Consider the following 21716-nt stretch of genomic DNA (forward strand, 5'->3'; position numbering starts at 1 on the left):
AGGGCCGCAAACGAACACGAACAAGACCTTGTTCATGTTCATTAGTTAAGAGATATACATGTTAACGAATTGTTCATGAACACTTACCGTGTTTGTTTTTTAAGGAAATGAACTTGTTCATGTTCGTTTGTGTTTGTTAATTTTAGGCTACGAATGAAAACGGACGTTGATGTTTCATGAACACAAATGGAAACAAACGAAACAAACAAGTGTTCATGAACAGAATATATGATACAATAACACTTATTAAGTATTTTTTATTGGTCGTAATTTTGAAGTACTCAAATAAAATTTAAAACTAAACACACTAATGAAATATCGAGCACAAACGATCATGTTACCGAACGTTCACGAACATAAATGAACGAACGCGACATTTGTTCATGTTCGTTCATTTAACTAAACGAACGAAATTTCTTGTTCGTGTTCATTTGTTTAATAAATGAACAAATACAAATGAACTTTCGCCGAACGGTTCACAAACTGTTCAACGAACGTTCAGTTCATTTGCAGCCCTAATTATTATTAGTTATTAACTAAATAAAGAGTTATAATAATAATAGTAATAAATAAATGTATAACTATATACACTATTTAGTTATATTTATTGTAAATTGTAATGATATATTAATTCATATAAATAAATACGTTATATTTATATAAATTATAAGCTCGTCTAGGTTTGAGAGTCTAGTAAAACAGCTCAGATATTTTTAAGCTTTTCTCTACAGCAAGAATGTCTTAAAGTGGTTCATAAGTGATTAACTTATTTACACTATAAATGAGTTGATAGTTTAATGCTGAGAAAAGGAAACGATTTGGTTTTATAATAATATCCCAGATTCAGCAAACAAAACGCAAATGTCGATATGTCCGAGTGGTTAAGGAGACAGACTCGAAATCTGTTGGGCTTTGCCTGCGCAGGTTCGAATCCTGCTGTCGACGTTTTTTTTGTATTTTTAAATTCAACCATGTTACTTTTCATTTTTCATTTTATTAACAAACCCTTTTCAAAGTTTTCATCTCGGCATTATATAAATATAGTAAGCGAGCCAAGTTTGAGCAGTGATCGAACATGAACAAATATTCACGAGCTGAGGTCACGCTTTATATATAGAACGAAACAGGAGCGGACCTACTTGATGTTGTGGGTGGGCGGGTGCACCCCTTGAAAAAAAAATAGTTTATTTTTTAGGCAGAAAACTCGACTACACCCTTTGAAAATATGGTTGAACCACTCATTCGCACCCCCAACAAATAATTAATGGGTCCGTCACTAAATAATTCATGGTTCCGCCAGTGGAACGAATACAAGTAGAGCACTAAGCACGAGCTCGAATTCGGCTAGCTTACACCTCTAGCGCTCTCAATGAGCTTTCAATTTTTAATTTGCAAAGGAATATCACTTGGCTGATAGCATTGAGCTTTTGGGTACTTGGACTTCAGAATAAAAGATTCTATAGGTGAGATTTTATACAGAAATTTATGTTTTGTTTTGTTTACTAACTTTTTCGTAACGATTGTTTGTTTATAGATGTTATGGTGGGACCGTTATTCTAATATGGTCTTTTAAATAGGGATAGACTATTTGCACACTTGGTGTGTAGATAGTCAGACCAAAAAGGGCTTTTTTTTGTCCTATATGCACACCCTGCAGTGTCGAGCTGTGGCCAAAGCGTGGCGTTTTGGTCCGGTCAACCAGACAAACACTGACGGGTCTGTTGACTGGACCAAATCGCCGAGCTTTGGCCGCGTTTTGGTCCTGTCAACCAGACACCCGGTCAGCCTTTTGTCTGGTTGACAGGACCAAAACGCGGCCAAAGCTCGGCGTTTTGATCCGGTCAACAGACCCGTCAGACACCCGTCAGTCTTTTGTATGGTTGACCGGACCAAAACGCCGCGTTTTGGCCACAGCTCGACACTGCAGGGTGTGCATATAGGACAAAAAAGCCCTTTTTGGTGTGCATATAGGCATTTGGGTGTGCCAATAGGTACACTCGTGCAAATGTTATGTGTTTTTTAATGGACTTAAACGACGGTGCAAATATTTTTATTCCGAGCTTTGGTTATTTTTCGACACTTTCAATTTGAATTCGGACCCTTGTGGATACTATCTAAATTCGGCCCCTGTGAATTTTCTGACAGACCCATTTGAAGGAGGTCCACTCTAGGTCTCTACGGCCGGCGGATGTTCTTGTTTTCGGTTGGACAGGAGGGAAACACGCTTGTGTCGACCTTACTGGAGTATCCCCCATTGTTGGGCTCAGGGGAAATCGTTTCATGGCTAGTCGGGCTGTGATGAAGGCATGATCAGGGAAAGTTGCCAAGCAGGAAAAACTTGCGTTTTTGCCTTTGATACCTTTGGTTCCCTTACTCCTGAAGCTGTTGGTTTTTTGGACAAAGTACAGAGAGTCGTGCATAACAATTTCTCAACACCAAGAAACCAAAGTTTTACCTGCCATTTTTAAGTAACTTTTCTGTTAATCAAAAAATTTAAGTAGTTAACAAGGTTATTCTAAAACCACTACCATGTGGTCAAATTGCATAAAAAATGCTACAAAAAAAAAATTTAAAATAGAAAAATACTGATTCCACTATTAGCAAATCTAAGCTAACACGAATGTTTTTTAACTTTTGTCACATTACAAAACATAATTTATACCGTTTGCCGTCCGTGTCAACTATGTATGACACGACGAAACACATCGTACGAAAGATGGAGTTTATGTTTCGTGCACAATTCAAATGAAAATGTAACATCACTAACAACTTTATCTATATTAACCATGCTATGCTATTGTCCATACGATTAATGAGCTACACGCGCGTTAAAGCGTCACTCATATAGCGAACATTCAACAATCAACAGTTTTGAAGCTTGATTGATGGTGCGGTTTTACATATGACCGACCGTTAAAGCGTTACTCGTATTGTGAATTTAGATACTTTCAAGTAGTTGGTTTTTGATACATGAAATGGAGGGTCATTTAACAGAAGAAGGTGAAATGCAGCAGGAAGAGTCTTCAAGAAGGCAAAAGGGTGGGATAATAACCATGCCATTCATCTTAGGTACATGCATATATATGGATTATACATTTGTTTTTTTTTTTTTTAAATTTTGTTACTTCTTAATCTATGTATATATTCATAACTTTTAGAACAGTCTGTGATCAAGTTCAATGGTCAATATAGAATCAATTTTAAATTGAATAAAATACTTTAAACCTGAATAAATATTTGTACATACATTTTGTTTAAGTGCCTCCCATGCTTGCAAAAGTCGTTAGGTGCTCCCTAGTCGGTCGACTAGGGAATTAAGAATACTCAGCCTAGGCAGAGAGTACTCTAACATGTTAAATTATAAAGAAATTAGTTTTGGGGAAATTAATTATATATATCAAATATCATAAGTTTATTAATCTGTTGGTTCAGTTCTGTTTATACATGAAGGAAAACATGAAAAACATACATTTGATTGCATCAGTACAGACCAGCAGAGAATCCAGATGTAGATGCAGCAATAGTGTTTGACATAGTTGTCAGTTTTGGTCTGGTTCCTCCTTAGGGTGCAATCTAATGATGGTGGCTAAGAAAACCGAAAAGGGTATCGGTTGTAGGAGAGGAGGTCGAGCATTATGATGTTATGGCTAATGGGATGTCTGATTGTGTAACTGTGTAACCCCTTAACCTCCACATAAGTCTCCTTATATAAGCACCCAGGAGGAAACCCTAATTAGTTAATAAGGGTAATATGGTCCATCAACAATTACCAACTAATTATTTAATAGGTTCTAATATATTTTGATCTCTATAATGTAAATGATTATGATGGCTATAGATTAAATACCAATACGTAATATATTTAATCTTACATTCTCCCACTTAGCCGAGTAATCATTTACTATGAGTGTTAGATAAGCCTGATCAGGAGTTAACACTCATTTTAGCTTTAAACAAGTACTATAGCAGAAAAATACAGCCGTTGAATCATTATGCGACTCAGGACCCCCATTAATCATACTATAGCCTTAATTTAAAACCTAATCATCATGATCAAAATACGCGTAAGCCCTTTGTTTGATTTGTAACTTTTATTTGTCTATATGCCATTATACCGGTTGAACATATTCTAACAGACATACAAAATCAAACTTGAGGAAAATTAACTAATACTTAGTCATTCATAGTACGATATGCAATTGCGCATGACTATTAATTAATACCCGTCTATGAGCTCTCTTAATAAGACTTATGGGTAATAGCCCTTCAGTTATAGGATCCTTAAGCATATCATGAATGTATTCGATACAAAACTTAGTTTCCTCAATTCGTTCATAAACGAATAATTAATTGCGTATCGAAACTTAATGCAGCACCTCTTGAACTGTTACTGTTCAAGGAGTTATGGTAGCTGACTTTATCACACTAATTCTTCAAAACATTATATGGAGTTAATAAACTTATGAGTCCACTGATTAAATTTCCAACAACATTTAGTGACCATGTTATGTCGTTATAACTTAGGTTGTTAATATCAGTGCATTATGACTCCTCCATGAAATAGGTTTTGTCTGCTGACATAAAGATATACCCGAAACTGCATTTTATAATCTTTGAATATCTCAAAGTTAGAGTAATAAACCGGTTTTAATTCTCACTTCTTCTTTAAATTGTAGTCTCTCGTTTCTTTTAAGGATATTGTAATACTCCATTAGATGCTACACATTAATCTAGACATATCTAGTGTGTTGCAATGTGAGTAATATCTAAACAAGTATAGACTTAAATTTACATAAGGCTTCCAATTAATGAAGCGTAAATAAATAATCTCATTTATCCTATTATCCTCTAAAGGAGAGCAGTATTTTGTTACATATGTAAGGACCCATTTAACGTTAAACTTATAGAACGAAACTATTGTCCCATTGGGTCTATCTCGGTACGTTATGATATCTATTACATAAGAGACATCTCTGAGATCTATTATATCAAAGTTTGTGTTAACAATGCTTTGACTTATGTAACATATACTTGTCAAAAGAATGTCATCTATATAGACAAGTTTATTTTAGTTGCTCCCACTTATTTTGAGGTAGGTACATTAATCCACTTGATTCTTGATGAAAATAATTACGTTAGCTTTTCATCACATTATGATGTTTGCATTAACCCATACATGGATTTTATTGGCTTACAAATAAAGTGTTCTTTAACCTTCAGTTTGAAACTTTAGGTTGTTATCTAATGAACATGTAAGTGTGTCAGCCATTTGTTAGGGAAAATCGTTTTAATGTTCATCTAATGTAGCTTAAAACTATTATAAGCTACTAGAACAATGATGATCCTCAAAGAAATCTTTTGTTAGATATGTAATAAAGATTCTTTAATAATTTATCTCTTCCTGAGTACAACCTTTGACAACCAATCATACCCCTTTGTGTCTTAACGCTTATATTAGGATTTGATTTAGTTATGAACACTCTTAGGTAATTCAATCAAATCCCAAACGTTATAAGAATACAAAAAATCAGTTTTACTAGAAAGCAGTTTTATTTCATTCAGAGGATTGATTGACACTAATGGCTTAATTTGAAGAGATAGGATCAGTAAACTTTTCCAAAATCCATTTCAACTTCAATTAGGGATGTTATGTAATCATCAAAGTTAGTAGGCTTTTAAACCTAGATGACCTCCTGAGTTGATTATTGGGTTTATTAGAAGTTTCAATTTTATGGATTAGCTCTTGGTTAGGTTGCTATCATTTTCATTCTAAGTTGTAAGGGTTGGTGCAGTATGGTATACAAGAGGTGTAATCGGAGTTAAATTCGGAGTGAAATTTAATGACACTCTCCCCCCCGCCTCTTGTATTCCTTGCAAGTCATGATAAGGACTTTGACTGCTCCTACTGACCTTAGAAATCTTTAGGAACTCAGCATGCGTAGAGTCAATATGTAACGACCAACAAATTCTAATAGAGAAACAAGTTAATGACGTTAGTTGTTGTAGTTTCTCTTGTTGAGGATTATGTTAGTTTAGGTAAGAAATCTAAGTGTGCCCACAATTAAGCAACAATGAAACTTTTGTAAGAGTAGCATTAGATTTAAGGAGATAAGGTTTGATAGAACAGTGTCGTGATGGAGCGATGTCTTGTACAAGAGGTGTAAATTTAAAATTTTCACTCCCCCACCTCTTGCAACTATTGCAGGTTATTATTAAGACACTTAATGCTCCCACTGATCTTTAATATCTCTAGAATGCTACAAGAGAAGTTTCAATGAGCTACGTGACGTGGGAACCTATCACATATACGTTAGACTTTATTTGATTTCTTTAACGTCCAGATGTCATAAGAAATTTAGGGACATATTTAATAGAAATCTTATAAAGTATATGTATGAATAAATTTCTTCTAAGACCGTGGGCCATATGTGACAAAATTTAGATACAAGTTGATAGTCTGTTAAATGATAAATGAATTATGTCTGAATATTCCATTTGGAATAAGTTCCACGAATGTCAATGAATGACTTATGATGGACCTATGCTTATTCCTCAAGCCAAGTCATATTTTAGGGCTTTAACGTCATGATTTAAAATCACTTAAAATGAGATTAGATGAATAATCATCCTCATTAACCATGCCATGATTTCTCATGAATTTTGGTTCTAATGGATGAAATTTGTAAGTCTCATTTTCCTTTTGTCAAATTCTCATTTGCATGATGACAAAAGTTGTGAAAAGGTAAGGTATCATCTAGTTTCATCTTAGTAATGTTTCTATCCAGATATTTAGAACAAATAAGAGGAGAGTTTAAGATAAGTGTGACTTTATGTTGACTATGCAAACCTCACAACCTTCATAACATTGCTTAATTATGATACTATATTCTGATTAATCTTCAGAATATATAAGGTATCGAAAAGCGTTGTTGGAAGACTGTTCATTATGGTTCTTATAGTCTTAACATTTTAATTTTGTCACTAACTCTCATGTTAGTTATTTGTCGAGTTCTGGTAAGGAAACGTATGGAACTAGAATCAACTAATCATGTGTTAATTGGAATATTAAAATTATCAGACTTAAATATCATTAGGAAGTTACTATCTAATTAATTTATCCAACTGTTCTTTAGAATAATGGATAGTCTCGTTGCTTATGCCTAGTCTAATGACATAATTATGCAATGAGATTTTCCCTTGAAGAACCTTAACGTTGGGATTAGCACTTGTAATTTGTCTATGGACCTTAGAACAATCCTCTCTTAAGGTTTTAGTGGTTGTAAGGTGAATAACATCTTATTTTCCAGTTTCAAACATTTATTTCTATGTACATATGTTGCTTATCAACACACTCGTTATACTTTGGTACTTTTGAGTGTTATAGCTGATTTATAATGCATCAAATTGTACAAATGAAAACTTAGTATGTAATGTACTGGAAAATGTACTTATTTCCATGCATAAGCCCTTAACTTTATGGGTCATGGTATTGTACATTATAATATATTCACATATACCACTTAACCTTATAATTTATAATTTTAAATGAAGACATGCACCTTAGGAGTTCTTGTGATTATTCCACAATTATAGATTAGTCTTAGGAAAAACTTAATCTGGAATAACTTTAGTGATAGCAATTATGTTAGAGAGTTCTTGATTATCATAAGAGACATCATGTTCGATTTATCCTAATCATCACGCTCTACTTTTCTTCTGTAGTGTCTTATCAGAAGAGAGCAATAGGGTTATCGTGTCTTAAGAGATAATCAAGTATTTAATTTAAGAGCTAATTCTTATAGAAACTTTAAATAAAGCAAACATTTTAGGTTTAGGAATTAGAGTGAATGAGATTTTTAGAAGAAAATTATAGTGAGTAAAATTATGGGTACTAAGAATAAGGCAGACAAAATGATCACAAAAAATTTATTGAGGATCATTAATATAAGGATCATTATGTGAAGAGATTGTGATACGTCTATTACTAACATCAAAATAATAGACTACTTAAAGTTCTACTTAAACGAAGACAAAACAGCTTTGGCCAGAAGTGTAATCATTTAAGCATGTGTGCAAAGTGGTTGTAACAAATCAGCTTTGGCCAGAAATTGAGACAATCACTTTAGTTATGCACTTGTTAAGTATGCCATCTATGAAGGAATTAAATCAGCTTTGGCCAGATATTAAAACATTCATGCTTATGATGCACACTTAACATAGCTTTCGTAATACTTGAACGATAAGTAGATGTATCAAGTCAGCTTTGGCCAGAAATGATATATCAAAAACTCATTCAAGTAAAGCCATTTTTTTTTTGGTTTTGTAAAACATTATTTGATCCTCATTAATTAACTAAATAATTACAAAAACCAATCATTTAAACAGCTTAAAATAATGAGATTTCGAGTCGCAACCACGATTTCGAGTAATGATGTTATGGTTGCGAGTCGCAACTACGGTCTCGACTAATGACGTTATGGTTGCGAGTCGCAACTACGGTCTCGACTAATGACGTTATGGTTGCGAGTCGCAACTACGGTCTCGACTAATGACGTTATGGTTGCGAGTCGCAACTACGGTCTCGACTAATGACGTTATGGTTGCGAGTAGCAACCTCATGGTCTCGAGTAGCAACCTCATGGTCTCGAGTAGCAACCTCATGGTTGCGAGTAGCAACCTCATGGTCTCGAGTAGCAACCTCATGGTTGCGAGTAGCAACCTCGTCAACAGCTGTTAATTGTGATATCATAACCGAAAATTCGAAATCTAAGGGATTTTATGATAGTGTTTCCTGTTTTAATAAAGATTTAATTTTATCAAATATTTCAAAATCATAATCTGTTTATCTAATAACAGTTTTTCGAAATCTTTAGAGGACAAAACAGATCAAAAACAGGAAAAACACTTAATAATCCGAATCATATTCCAAAACATAATAGAATTTTCGAATTTTCTAAGAACAAGTGATGAACCCTAAAAAAGTAAAACATAAAATTCTGGAACCCGAAACCTGAAAATTAATAATTTTCTAAACAGATTTCGGCTAAAACATAAACCAGTTAATTTCGAATAAACATACGATTAAGCTTTTATCCGAAAACAATGATCTCGAGTGGACAAGGCCGACTCGAAACCGGCTGTTATGATTCATAAGGTTTCAAAATTCCGTTTTCCAAGTTTCAATCCCAGAATTATGGATACGAAAACAGAACTGACTAATCAACATATGCTCTGATACCACATGTTGGTTCAGTTCTGTTTATACATGAAGGAAAACATGAAAAACATACCTTTGATTGCATCAGTACAGGCCAGCAGAGAATCCAGATGTAGATGCAGCAATAGTGTTTGACATAGTTGTCAGTTTTGGTCTGGTTCCTCCTTAGGGTGCAATCTAATGATGGTGGCTAAGAAAACCGAAAAGGGTATCGGTTGTAGGAGAGGAGGTCGAGCATTATGATGTTATGGCTAATGGGATGTCTGATTGTGTAACTGTGTAACCCCTTAACCTCCACATAAGTCTCCTTATATAAGCACCCAGGAGGAAACCCTAATTAGTTAATAAGGGTAATATGGTCCATCAACAATTACCAACTAATTATTTAATAGGTTCTAATATATTTTGATCTCTATAATGTAAATGATTATGATGGCTATAGATTAAATACCAATACGTAATATATTTAATCTTACATAATCTTTATAACAAAATACGTGAATATCAATATAAATAAAAAATACATGTTCAAATAGTAAAGTATTTCGAAACTTGAGGAATGGGATCAAATACAAACACTTAAGTTTGTAAGAACCATAAGAACCAATACATAATTGACAAGTGTCCATCAATAAAAAATTAGTTTAGGGGTAATTTAGACTTTTTGACCAATATTTATTTATAACTAATTAAAAATAATTACAAAAAATATAATCAGCACAACACTATATAATTAGCACAACATCATTAATCGTTCTTCATTATCAGCACATCGTCCTCGAATCGTTCTCCATTATCAACATAAACGACATTAGCACAACATCTTCAATTGTTCTCCATTATCAGCACACCAGATGTGCTGATTATATCTACTTTTGGTGTTTGTTTGTATTATTTTGTAATTAACACATAATCAGCACCTTATTAGCACAAATATAAAACACCTTTTGTTAACTTTTTTTAAAAAACACTTTTATAAATACAAAAAGGTAGAGCAATATGGTACTCATATTAAAGATAAAAAAATACTTGATTTTATGGTATATATTTTTAAAAAAAATAATGAAGTATATAAAAGTTATTTTAGTTTAAAAAACCTTGGTGGAATTTGTATTTAATAGAAAATGGTCAAATGACTAGCAATTTTACAAAATTACCCCTAATTTGTTAGTAGTAATTTTTAATTATAAGAGTTTTATTTATAATCAATATCAACCCTTGATTTAAATTAACAATGGTTTAGATCTGTTCTTACGGTTCTTATAATTAGCACTGTTTGTACAGGATCTCAACCCCGAAACTTGATATTCATTTCTTTAATATGATAGACACAAAAATTATGTTTTATTTTATCTTTGAAGTTAAACTTGGTCCAAGTTGACCTACTAGATCCGATTCTGACCAAGTTGACCGTATTCAATTGATTCCGAGTAGTATGGCGGAGTTGAAGAAAGTCGCATCAGCAGCCTACCTTATAGCGATTACTCGGAGAGTACTCGGCCTCCGAGACCTTGTTTTACAACATTGGTGCCTTCACTAAAAACTGTGTTTTGTGGGATTTATAGGGTATGGTTGTTTAAGTTTTGTACATTTTGTTTTAAGCGCGACGCGTAAGGCAATTGTATAACAGTTTATCTCACTATATTTCTTACTCCTAGGGTGTATATGTGAATTACCATGTAGAAGTGCTTTTTATGATTTATTTCTTTTCCTTTGCTTAATATTGATTATGTATTAAACGTGCTTATGTTTATAGCAAATGAATCATTTGAGAAAGTGGCAAGTTATGGAATACATCCAAACATGATCCGATACCTGATGGGTGATTACCACATGGGTTTCGTCGAGGGTACAAACGTCCTTTTACAATGGTCGGCGGTCACCAATTTCCTACCCGTCTTCGGTGCTTTTCTCTCAGATTCGCTTTTCGGCCGATTCCTTACCATTTTTATTGGTTCAATCTTTAGTCTCATGGTACCATTCTTTTTCTCCTTTTTTTATTAAAAAAAACAAACAAACCATTCTAAACAAGAAGAGCTCGAGTTCGACTTGTCTCATACTTTCACTGAGTCTTTATTAATCATATAATTATTTTTATGAATATGCATATATAATTATGTTAATAAATAGATAGTTATAATTAGAACTTTGCTCTTAAAATAAAATATATATTATTTGTTTATTTTTGTCATAAGTAAAAACAAGTATTTTAATTATGTGATATATAAATAAAAGTTATTAAATTTATATGTACACTTGACACCTTTAGACTCGTGAGTCTAGTCGAGCTCAGTATATGTGAAACTTGAGCTTGTTTATTTACTATTGGTCATGTTTGGATTCACGTCTTTAAAATGCATGTAGGGAATGATCCTTCTATGGTTAACAACGATGATCCGAAGTGCAAAACCTCCCCCGTGTGATGCACGGGTGCCTCATTCGTGTAAATCACCAACACCCATTCAATACACACTCCTTTTTTCGGCCTTCGCTTTGATATCCGTCGGAGGAGCTGGGGTCCACCCGTGTTCCTTAGCATTTGGGGCGGACCAAATAGACCGCAAGGAAAATCCAAAGAGAGAGAGGGCGTTGGGGAGCTTCTTTGGGAGGTATTACGCGACAGCTGTTATGGCGATCATGATTGCATTTACGGGCATTGTTTATATTCAAGATAATCACGGATGGAGAGTCGGGTTTGGGGTCCCCCTCGTTCTCATGTTCTTGGCTACAATATTTTTCGTGGCCGCTTATCCGCTTTATTACAAGATCAAGGTCAAAAAAAGTGTTTTTACTAGCTTTTGTCAAGTGATATTTGTGGCTTGGAAACATAGAAAGCTCACTTTACCGGATTCAAGTGGTGGCTTATGGTATAATGAAAATGATGCAAAGGTTACCACACCTTCAAAGACCTTGAGGTAGTGAAACACTTCTCTATGTTTAACTTTCGTTTCGACCCATTTACTTATGAGCGCTCAGCTAAAAAAAAAGATCTAGATTATCGTTGTAATAATTTCATTTTTTAAGAGTTAATTGCCCGAATGGTCCCTGTGGTTTCATGTTTTTTTCACTTTTAGTCCCCACTTTTTGGAAATTGCAGGTATGCTCCCTATGGTTTGTCATTTTGTTACTCAGATAGTCCCCTGAGTAAATATCAGGGGACTATCCGAGTAACAAAATGACAAACCATAGGGAGCAAACCTGCTATTTCCAAACTAACTGACATCTACTCAGGGACTATCCGAGTTAGGGGTGTTCAAGATCGGATTATACGGTTTTCGGATATCCGAAAACCGGATATCCGAAAATTTCGGATAGTGAATATTGATATCCGATCCGTATCCGAAATTTCGGATATCCGATTTTCGGATATCCGAAATTTCGGATACGGATTCGGATATCCAAACGGATATCCGAATTTATAAAAAAAAATCAAGAAATCCGTTTCGTGTATAGATTAAAACTAAACTTATATTCGATTTTATAAATTTCCAACATTTAAAACTAAAAACAATCATAAATTCACACGAATACAATTATTTACTACTTTTTTACTAACTTTTACAATACTTCAAACAAAATATAATGCTCATATACTATATATATTTATAAAAAAATAATTAGTTTTCGGATATCGGATAATCGGATTATCCGAAATTTCTGAAATTCGTATCCGAATCCGAAAATTCGGATTATCCGATTTTCGGATATCCGAATTTTCGAATATCCGAAATTTCGGATATTTCGGATACGGATTTTCGGATTTTTCGGATTCGGTTTCGGATCCGGATTTTTTTGAACACCCCTAATCCGAGTAACAAAATAACAAACCATAGGGAGCATACCTGCTATTTTCAGAAGGTGGGGACTAAATGTGAAAAAACATTTAACCACAGGGACCATCCGGACAATTAACTCTTTTTTTAACAAAAAAAATAGTTTGCTAGATAAGAAATGGGTCAAATGACATCCGGGTGAAGGCTCGGCTCGGGATTCAACTCGGGTTCGAGTCCAACAGGGGGTGAGGGTTTACCCATTCCACGGGGTTCCCGCGCATCAGGGGTGTGCTACGCTTTCTAGCGGTGGTCGAGTAGTCGGCCTTTGGACATAGCTCCGAAAGGGTGGGTTTACACGTGGAAAGCAGTTAGTCGTTCAAAAAAAAGGGTCAAATGAGTCAAAAGCTCTCCAAAGTGTTTTAATGCATAACACATTATTAATCATTTTATTAAAAAAATATATGGTTATTAAAATAATATATATTTTTTAAATTTTGTTTGAATCAACCCGACCCGAACAAAAGTACTCTTTTGACTCTCACTCGTCTTAAGATTATTCTTGAAATAATATATTTTTTAATCATATTTGACACACTAATTATCCTAAAAAGTGTATACTATCTGTACAACCAGAGGGTCGCGTCAACCCAACCTAATATAAACAAAACATGACAGTTTGACCCGTAACGTCTCAACCCACCAATTTTGCTACCTCTAACAACCTCTATATCAATCAGCAAGCTGCTGATTAACTACTTCTATGGAATCCTTCAGGTTTTTGAATAGAGCTTGCATCCCATCGCAACCCGAAGATACGACTGCTAAAGATCCATGGAGCATTTGCACGGTAGATCAAGTCGAAGAGCTCAAAATACTTATTAAAGTACTCCCATTATGGTCTTCTAGTATAATGTTCTCCGTGGCGATGAACCAAAGCACATTTCCCGTCCTACAAGCTCTAACGATGGACCGACACATCACAACAAAGTTTGAAATCCCCGCTGCCTCGTTTAGCTTTTTCCTAATTATAACGGTCATGGTTTGGGTTATACTATATGATCTCGTTATCCTCCCATTGTTATCGAAAATGAAAGGGAGATCCGTATACATAAGCGCAAAGTTAAGAATTGGGGCGGGCCTATGTTTTTCAATAGTCGCGTTGGTGATTTCAGGAGTCGTTGAACATGTAAGGAAAAATAAAGCGATTAGACAAGGTTTTTTGAACGATCCTCAAGCGGTTATAAAAATGTCGGCTATGTGGCTCATTCCACAAAATGTCATAAACGGGTTGGCGGATGGTTTGAACATAATTGGTCAAACCGAGTTTTATTATTCCGAGTTCCCTAAAAGTATGTCGAGTATTGCATCGGCTATTTACTTGCTCGGGTCGGCTATCGCGAGTTTGTTGGCGAGTGTTTTACTAAGCACTGTGGATGATTTAACAAAAGGGGAGGGGGGAGAGGGTTGGATTTCTACTAATATTAATAAGGGTCATTATGATAAGTATTATTGGCTTCTTGCTTTAATGAGTTTTATAAACTTCTTGTATCATGTTGTATGTAGTCGGGCTTACGGCCCGTGTGTAGATAAAGCGGTTTTAACGGGTGTGGACGTTAATAATTCGGGTGAAGATGAAGCCTCAAGAAGCTAGGATTCAAAATTTGAACATTTGTTTGTTGACAATTCTATGTTATTAAAGTTTATATTGCTACAAGGCTTTGATTGTCTACAAGTATGATTAAATTTTGGGTAAATCTGTAAATTCTTTGATGAGGTAAAGAAAACCGAACGGAATAAATCAAAATCGGGCTTTCAAATCGACCCCAAACCGAACTAAACCTTTCCTCTTCGAAACCAGTATTGACCAAAATTGACCCAAACTTGAATCGGTTTGGGCCCATAACCTGATTTGTGCACTTCTAGGCATGATGCGCAAAAACGCCTTAGCGAAAAGTCCTAAAGAATGCTCGCTTCGCGTATATTGTTATTTCATAACATTTTGTGTTAAGATTTGATTGTACATATAAAGGTGTAACATATCATACATACTTTTATTATGCAAACACAAATTTTTTAAACTTTTTTAACAAGAAAGTAATTAAGTTAGAGCTTGCTTTTCATAGAATGTGGCTTTTTAAGAGGAGTGACATGCATCCATTGTTTTCCAATAACAACCTTCTCTCCATTGCTTTTCTTTTGTATATTTATTTCCACTGATGCTAAATTACCCTTTTCTCCAACCACTTTTGCCTCTATCTCAACCTCCTCCTATTCATATTTTGAAAAAAAAAATTTGCCATTAGTAAGTGTGTAAAATAGCTTATGTAACATCCTAGTTGTATAGATGATATGGTCACCCATTCAGTGGCTGAACTTGACCAAAAGTTCGGAGGAGACGGAAAGTCATGGGACCCGATTTATATATTGTATAAATATTGGGTTAATGGATTTAAAAACCCCCAACTATGGCCATTTGGCCGATGACACTCTCACCTTTGACTTTGGCTCCCACCACTCCCAACTTAACACATTGTTTGTCATGGCACCCCGTCGTTAAATAAACACTAACTTGGTTAGTTTTGTTGTCCTACGTGGCTAATTTTAGATGATGTGACGTTTTTTTAACGAGGTGGCATGCTGATGAAAACTTATATATTATATATATAAAAATCAGTTTATATTCACCCCTCTCTCTCACACACTTAACACCACCACTTCTACCTAGGGTTTCCGCCACCTAATCGGAACCACCGCTGGCCGTTTTTCCGATCTCCGATGGACGCGGCCGCTAGTGTTGCTCCGATGTCGGTGCCGTCGTCTCAATCTCAGTCCTCTCGGAAAGAATGGCGTGTTGTTTCCGACCATCATGAGGTAATTTGTTTAGATTAACAGTTAAACACTCGCTGTTCACTATTCTAGAGCTATTTCAGGGGGGTGGTGTGATGTTGAGGATGGGAACAGTGGTGCCGTCGCCGGTGAAATCCGCCGTTTCACCTCCACTTGCAGTGTGAAATCGCTGTTGAAAGATGAAAATGAGAAGGCGATGATGATAATGATTTGTGTATGGATTCATATCTGAGCATTGTAATCAGTCATGGGGTCAACATCGACCCGTATCTTGGCGGGGCAACCCGGATGGTATGTGAGAGCTCCAACAAGGGCTTTTTATTTGCTCTTACGGTGCAACCGGTGTTGCAGCCATGGCGGTGATCGTCCCTCTTGTCTGATCTTCATGTTAGAGATCTGAGCCACTTTCTCTTTGCTTCATGTCACAGATCTTAATCAGGTTTACATTACACGTCATACATGCCACGTCAGATTAATATGACACGTAGGCTAATTTTCCTAACCCAGTTAGTTAGTGTTTATTTAACGACGGGGTGCCATGACAAACAATGTGTTAAGTTGGGAGTGGTGGGAGCCAAAGTCAAAGTTGAGAGTGCCATCGGCCAAATGGCCATAGTTGGGGGTGTTTAAATCCATTAACCCATAAATATTTAGGCAAAATAATTGGGGGGGGGGGGGGGGCGATCATATAGACACCCATTGTGTGACATAATAATATATACCGAAATTCAGGACTTTGGGTTTAGTATAAACAATTTCCGGTCAAATAGGTTTAGCTAGAAGGGTAGTGTTCTAACAGGTTCACGGTTGATACGTGTAAATCTAGTTGTTCTTCTAAAACTGTATTACGTCATAATCTAAACTTAAACTGATTGGGTATTTTAAATCAAAATTTAAAAGATTAAAAAAAATGACTTTCAAGTTTTTAGAGTTAAATGTTGTTTCAGTCCCTACGATTTGATCAATATAGTCATTTCAGTACAATTTCTTAAACCTTGTCATTTCGACATTATGCTTTCAACACTTGCCTAACACCATCCAATTTTTATCATGTAACAATTTGGATTGAAATGACAAAAATGATCAAAGCACATCGACGGAAAAGTAAGCCAACTTTGTGCAAGATCATCATCAAACTAGACTATATTTAAACAAATATTGAAGTTATCCGATTTGACATTTAAACAAAAATTGAAATTATCCGATTTGACCGGTCTAACCAGTTGACTAGAAAGGTTGTTGGTTCGATATTCGATCTGGTTATGATAACATTAATTTAAACCAACTGGATATTTGGGTATTGTTAAATACACCCAAAAAGTCAACTTTTTTTATTTTTCCATAACTTAGCTGCCCATCTATCTAAAAGGACAAAAAGATTTATAGCTCAAACTTAGTTAATGACAACATTTAAAATAATAATAAAAAAATGATTATCAAGTTTTATAGCTCAAACTTAGTTAATTTATATATATTTGTATTTTTAGTTGCAAATTTGCAATCTTAATCTTCTTAAGTTATTAATATACAAAAAAAAAAATGACAACATTTAAATAATAATAAAAAATGATTATCAAGTTTTATAGCTCAAACTTAGTTAATTTATATATATATTTGTATTTTTAGTTGCAAATTTGCAATCTTAATCTTCTTAAGTTATTAATATACAAAAAAAAAAAAATAAGGTTAAACGATCCAGTTCATTTCTTGTTGTTTTAGTCAATGCGTGTAATACAATTTTCGTAGTTTTTTATCGTTTTCCCTAACTTTACATTATTATCATATGACCTCACCTAAAATATGAACCACCAGCAAAGATAAGCAATGTTTTAAAAACCGGTTGAATTGTCCGGTTTTCTACTAGTTAAACCGTCTGGTACACTCGGTTGAATCGTCTGATACATCCGGTTGAACTGTTTCTAGCCAAATCCGGTACGGTATAAAAATCGGATTTTAAAAGGAGATAGAGAGAAGCGATATGTACCTTCACCTTAGCTGTTGAATAAAACGACATTGTATAATCAACGGTCGCCAAATTAGCTCCGGTCATCGAGAACACCGCACCCGCTGCCATACCGTCGATCAAAACCGCCATCGCTCCAACGTTCCAGTTCCCATCCCGATCCTAACCAGATCAAACAAGTTGTTTAATGATTGATAGGGAAGTTATCGAACTCCACCCGACCCAACCCGAAAATTTTGACTCCAAATTAGTATAAACCCGCGTACCAAAAAAAAAATAAAAATAAATAACACCACAGAAAAAAAATTCTGGCTTTGCCACTAACTTACCAATAGATGATCCGGAATTACAAAACCGGACCTCACCAAACCTACTTCGACATGATCAAATCATTGAACAACTCAGGAAAGTTATCGAACTCCACCTTACCTGACCCGACCCGAAAATTTTGACTTCGGATTAATATAAACCCATGTACCAAAAAAAAAAAAAAAAACAACACCACAGAAAAAATTTCTGGCTCTCCCACTAACTTACCAATAGATGATCCGGAATTACAAAACCGGATCTCCCAAACCTACTTCGACATGATCAAACACACATGATCAAATCATTGAACAACTAAGAGCATTCACATTCAATCCATCATATTTTCACCCTAAATTACACTAAAAAACACTACATTTTCTCTCTCCTTTTCAATTAAATAATAATTTTTATACCTTTATCATTATCTTTTATCTCTCCTCCACTCACAATCACTTTCAAAATATATTAAAAAATTATAGGGGGTGAACAGTGTCCCCCCAAATATACAGATGAACAGTAACATTTTCTCTCTCCTCCACTCACAACCACTTTTTATACTATTTATATTTTAAAAACACCTCACACATATTTAGATTCCTTGGATGTGAATGCTCTAAGGAAAGTTATTGAACTCCACCTTACCCGGCCCGACCCGAAAATTTTGACTTAGAGGTATTGGAAATAACAATAATATAGAAAAAAAATTCTGGGTCTGCCACCGCCTGACTGACTTACCAATAGATGATCGGGAATAACGAAAGCGGCTCTGACCAGACCGACTTCAAAATGAATGATTTTTAATCCTTGTAGCGCTAGCCCGTCAAGTTCAAAGTTGGAACTGTGTTGGAACCATTTTTTTGTTAGTTTTGTGTAATCGCCTTTCATCATATCGGTTTCGCTACTGAGTTTAAGCTCAGCTGTGTTGTATAGAGACTAGTTTTGAGTTGTGTATGGAATGGATTGTTTGATTGATCCGTGTTTAATGGCTGTGGAGTCATGAGTCTTGTTGTTGTGTTGCTGGAAGTTGCGTACGTAGGGAGGATCATAAAGACTTCACAAGCATCATGATCAATTGACCATAAATATAAAGACTTAAAAAAGTCATTAATTGACCATAAATAAAGACTTAAAAAGTCATTAATTTCATGATTTTTTTTCGTGTCATTAGCATAACCACCCGATCATATTCATCCCACTAGGCATAATGTCATGGCATTATAGTCTAGTGGCATCTTAGGGGTGGGATAAAGCTTAGGGACCACAAGGGAGGTTTTTCCCGGATTTATTGGGTTACCTCCTGAATTGGTGTATAGGCATTATTGCCTAGTGGAGATGGATATGATCGGGTGGTTACGCAAATGGCACGATGATACTCCAGCGGTCTGTCAGTGATCCGAATTTTCCGTTCGAAAAAAAATTAATTTCATGATATTTCTAAGAAATTGTGGAAATGGACAGAATGGTAGCTTTAGTCCTTTCGGTTTATAGTTTGGTTCATAATTGTCTTGAAAGTAAACGAAACTATTTTTTGGTCCCTTGACAATACTTGTACAAAACGCTAATTGAATTATTAAATGTTTATTTGTAGGCAAATGTTTGTGTAGATAGGTTTGGAAAGTTTATTGGGTTGGGTTCGGTTGGGTTCAATGTTTTAAAAACCGGTTTTTAAATCAAACCGGATTAGGTTAAAAAATGGCTCAACCCCCAGTGGTTTAATCGGGTTGACTATCTAACTCTATAATTTCATAAATTACAACATTAACTTAAAAGTTAATCTAAAAATGCATGATTACATATTAAAAAATGATCCAAAAATAAATCCATAATAAAAAAAATTATCCAAAAGATAATCGAAAATCATTCAATTTTCCAACAGACTCTTTTAAATGAAAGTGTACGATATGTTTAAGCCATTTGAGTGTTGAATACATCAAGTTCACGATCGCATAAAAGATAAAATTCACTATTATCGCCATCCTCATCAACTAGAGGATAACTATTTTCGTTTCATACAAAATTAAATAAGAACTTTTAGTTACGAATAATCATAATATATAAAAATTACGTAACATAAGTAACATATAATAAAAATAAGTAACAACCCAAACTAAAATAACCCTGGGCCGGTACCGGTATTACGTTTCAAACCGGTATACCGGATTTTACCGCCGGTACAAACCTTATGCTGTTTCACTTATTTACCGGGGTGTTTTGTACCGGATTTACATCTGGAAAGGTTAATCCGGTATAACCAGTCGGTATTTACCAGGTTTTTAAAACATTGGTTGGGTTGTTATAACCAGGGGCAGATCTTGTCCGAAACACCCCTCAACTTTCTTGACGAAGTACAAAATACCCCCACTTGTATAAAAAAGGATCAAGTTGAGTTGCATGTTAATTGTAACTAGTCTTAAGCAACCCGTGTTGTGGTGTGGGGTGTAAATCGTGCTGCCAGCGTTGCGGGGCGGGACGTAAAACCATGCTAAGTAACAACCGAACGACGACCAAAACTGAGAAAAAATGTAAAATAAAACACGAATTTCTAACTTCAAGTGACGTAAAACGTAGATGAAGTCGAATTTACGTGTTAGAAAGTCGAGGGAGTAAAAAAAAAAGTTGAGGGGCCATTTGGCCACCAAACGACAATAAAGTTCGGGAAAAGCGTAAAACAAAAACTAAAAAAAAAAAAACTTAACTCATTGAAACCCCTAAAATTTTGTTAAAAAAAATTGAAAACCATAAAGTTTAATACAAAAAAAAAAGAAAAAGAAAAAAACCAACAAAAAAAAAAAAAAAAAACACTATTATGACATTCCAGACAAAAAAATTAGCTACCAATGAAGTAAGTTAACTGTCATTTTCGTCCCTGTGGTTTGTTCAATTATGACATTCCAGACCAAATTTCAAATTTGTACCATTGTTGTCCCTGGCATTCTTGAAACATGCCAATTCCGTCAAAAAAAACCTAAGGTTGAATCGAATAATTGGACAAACCACAGGGACGAAAATGGAAGTTAATTCATGTTTTTTTGACGGGACTGACATGTTTCAAGAATAGACGAAAACAATACAAATTTGAAATCTAGTCTGAGCTGGCATAATTGGACTAACTACATGGACAAACATGACAGTTAACTAACTTTTATCCCGCACGTAGAGGGCGGTGGTTGTTACCAATTTCTTTCATCTTTTGGGGATTGCATTTCACATTTTGGTCTAAACTGTGAACCGGGCAACGAATGTTGAACCAGCTGTTGGTCGTCCCGCAGCCCGTGTCGCCATCCTCGACGTTGCCGCTGCTGCTCAATCTGCTGGCCAACACTGGATGGTTGATGAAGATAGTTACATTGTTTTTTACACTAAAATAATACAATTCAATCCTGATCGACTCATTGGACAAACAAACGGTGTCTAAAAAAGAAAACTGCATTTTTGACCCGTTAACCAACCCGTCCAAACCCACACCCATATTAAGAGGGGACGGGGCGGTCCCGTGATGGGCTTGAGCACGCGTGATGGGTCGAAAAGCACACCGCCGCCGCTGACTTCAAAACGCGTTATCTTTCTAACGCGTTAACCACACAACGCGTTGAAGTTTGAGGTTTGA

General features: G+C 35.2%; 2 protein-coding genes and 1 non-coding gene across 3 annotated transcripts; 2 read left to right on the top strand and 1 right to left on the bottom strand.

The window, feature by feature from the left end:
• The first annotated feature begins 863 nt into the window (after positions 1-863).
• On the top strand, positions 864-945 carry TRNAS-CGA. Its single transcript has one exon. It is a non-coding gene; the product is annotated as a tRNA-Ser (tRNA).
• Positions 946-2838: 1893 nt separating this feature from the next.
• On the top strand, positions 2839-14732 carry LOC110909229 (protein NRT1/ PTR FAMILY 1.2). The gene is made up of 4 exons (XM_022154269.2): positions 2839-3069; positions 10974-11191; positions 11582-12132; positions 13765-14732. The coding sequence occupies exons 1-4, from the start codon at positions 2976-2978 to the stop codon at positions 14639-14641; spliced, it is 1740 nt and encodes a 579-aa protein (XP_022009961.1). The 5' UTR covers positions 2839-2975; the 3' UTR covers positions 14642-14732.
• A 193-nt stretch (positions 14733-14925) lies between these two features.
• On the bottom strand, positions 14926-19140 carry LOC110909235. Its single transcript, XM_022154274.2, has 3 exons — positions 18845-19140; positions 17822-17962; positions 14926-15258 (listed from the first exon to the last, which is right to left on the bottom strand). The coding sequence occupies exons 1-3, from the start codon at positions 18995-18997 to the stop codon at positions 15094-15096; spliced, it is 459 nt and encodes a 152-aa protein (XP_022009966.1). The 5' UTR covers positions 18998-19140; the 3' UTR covers positions 14926-15093.
• Positions 19141-21716: the final 2576 nt, after the last annotated feature.

This window comes from Helianthus annuus, chromosome 2 (assembly GCF_002127325.2).
Source record: "Helianthus annuus cultivar XRQ/B chromosome 2, HanXRQr2.0-SUNRISE, whole genome shotgun sequence".
Lineage (NCBI taxonomy): Eukaryota > Viridiplantae > Streptophyta > Magnoliopsida > Asterales > Asteraceae > Helianthus > Helianthus annuus.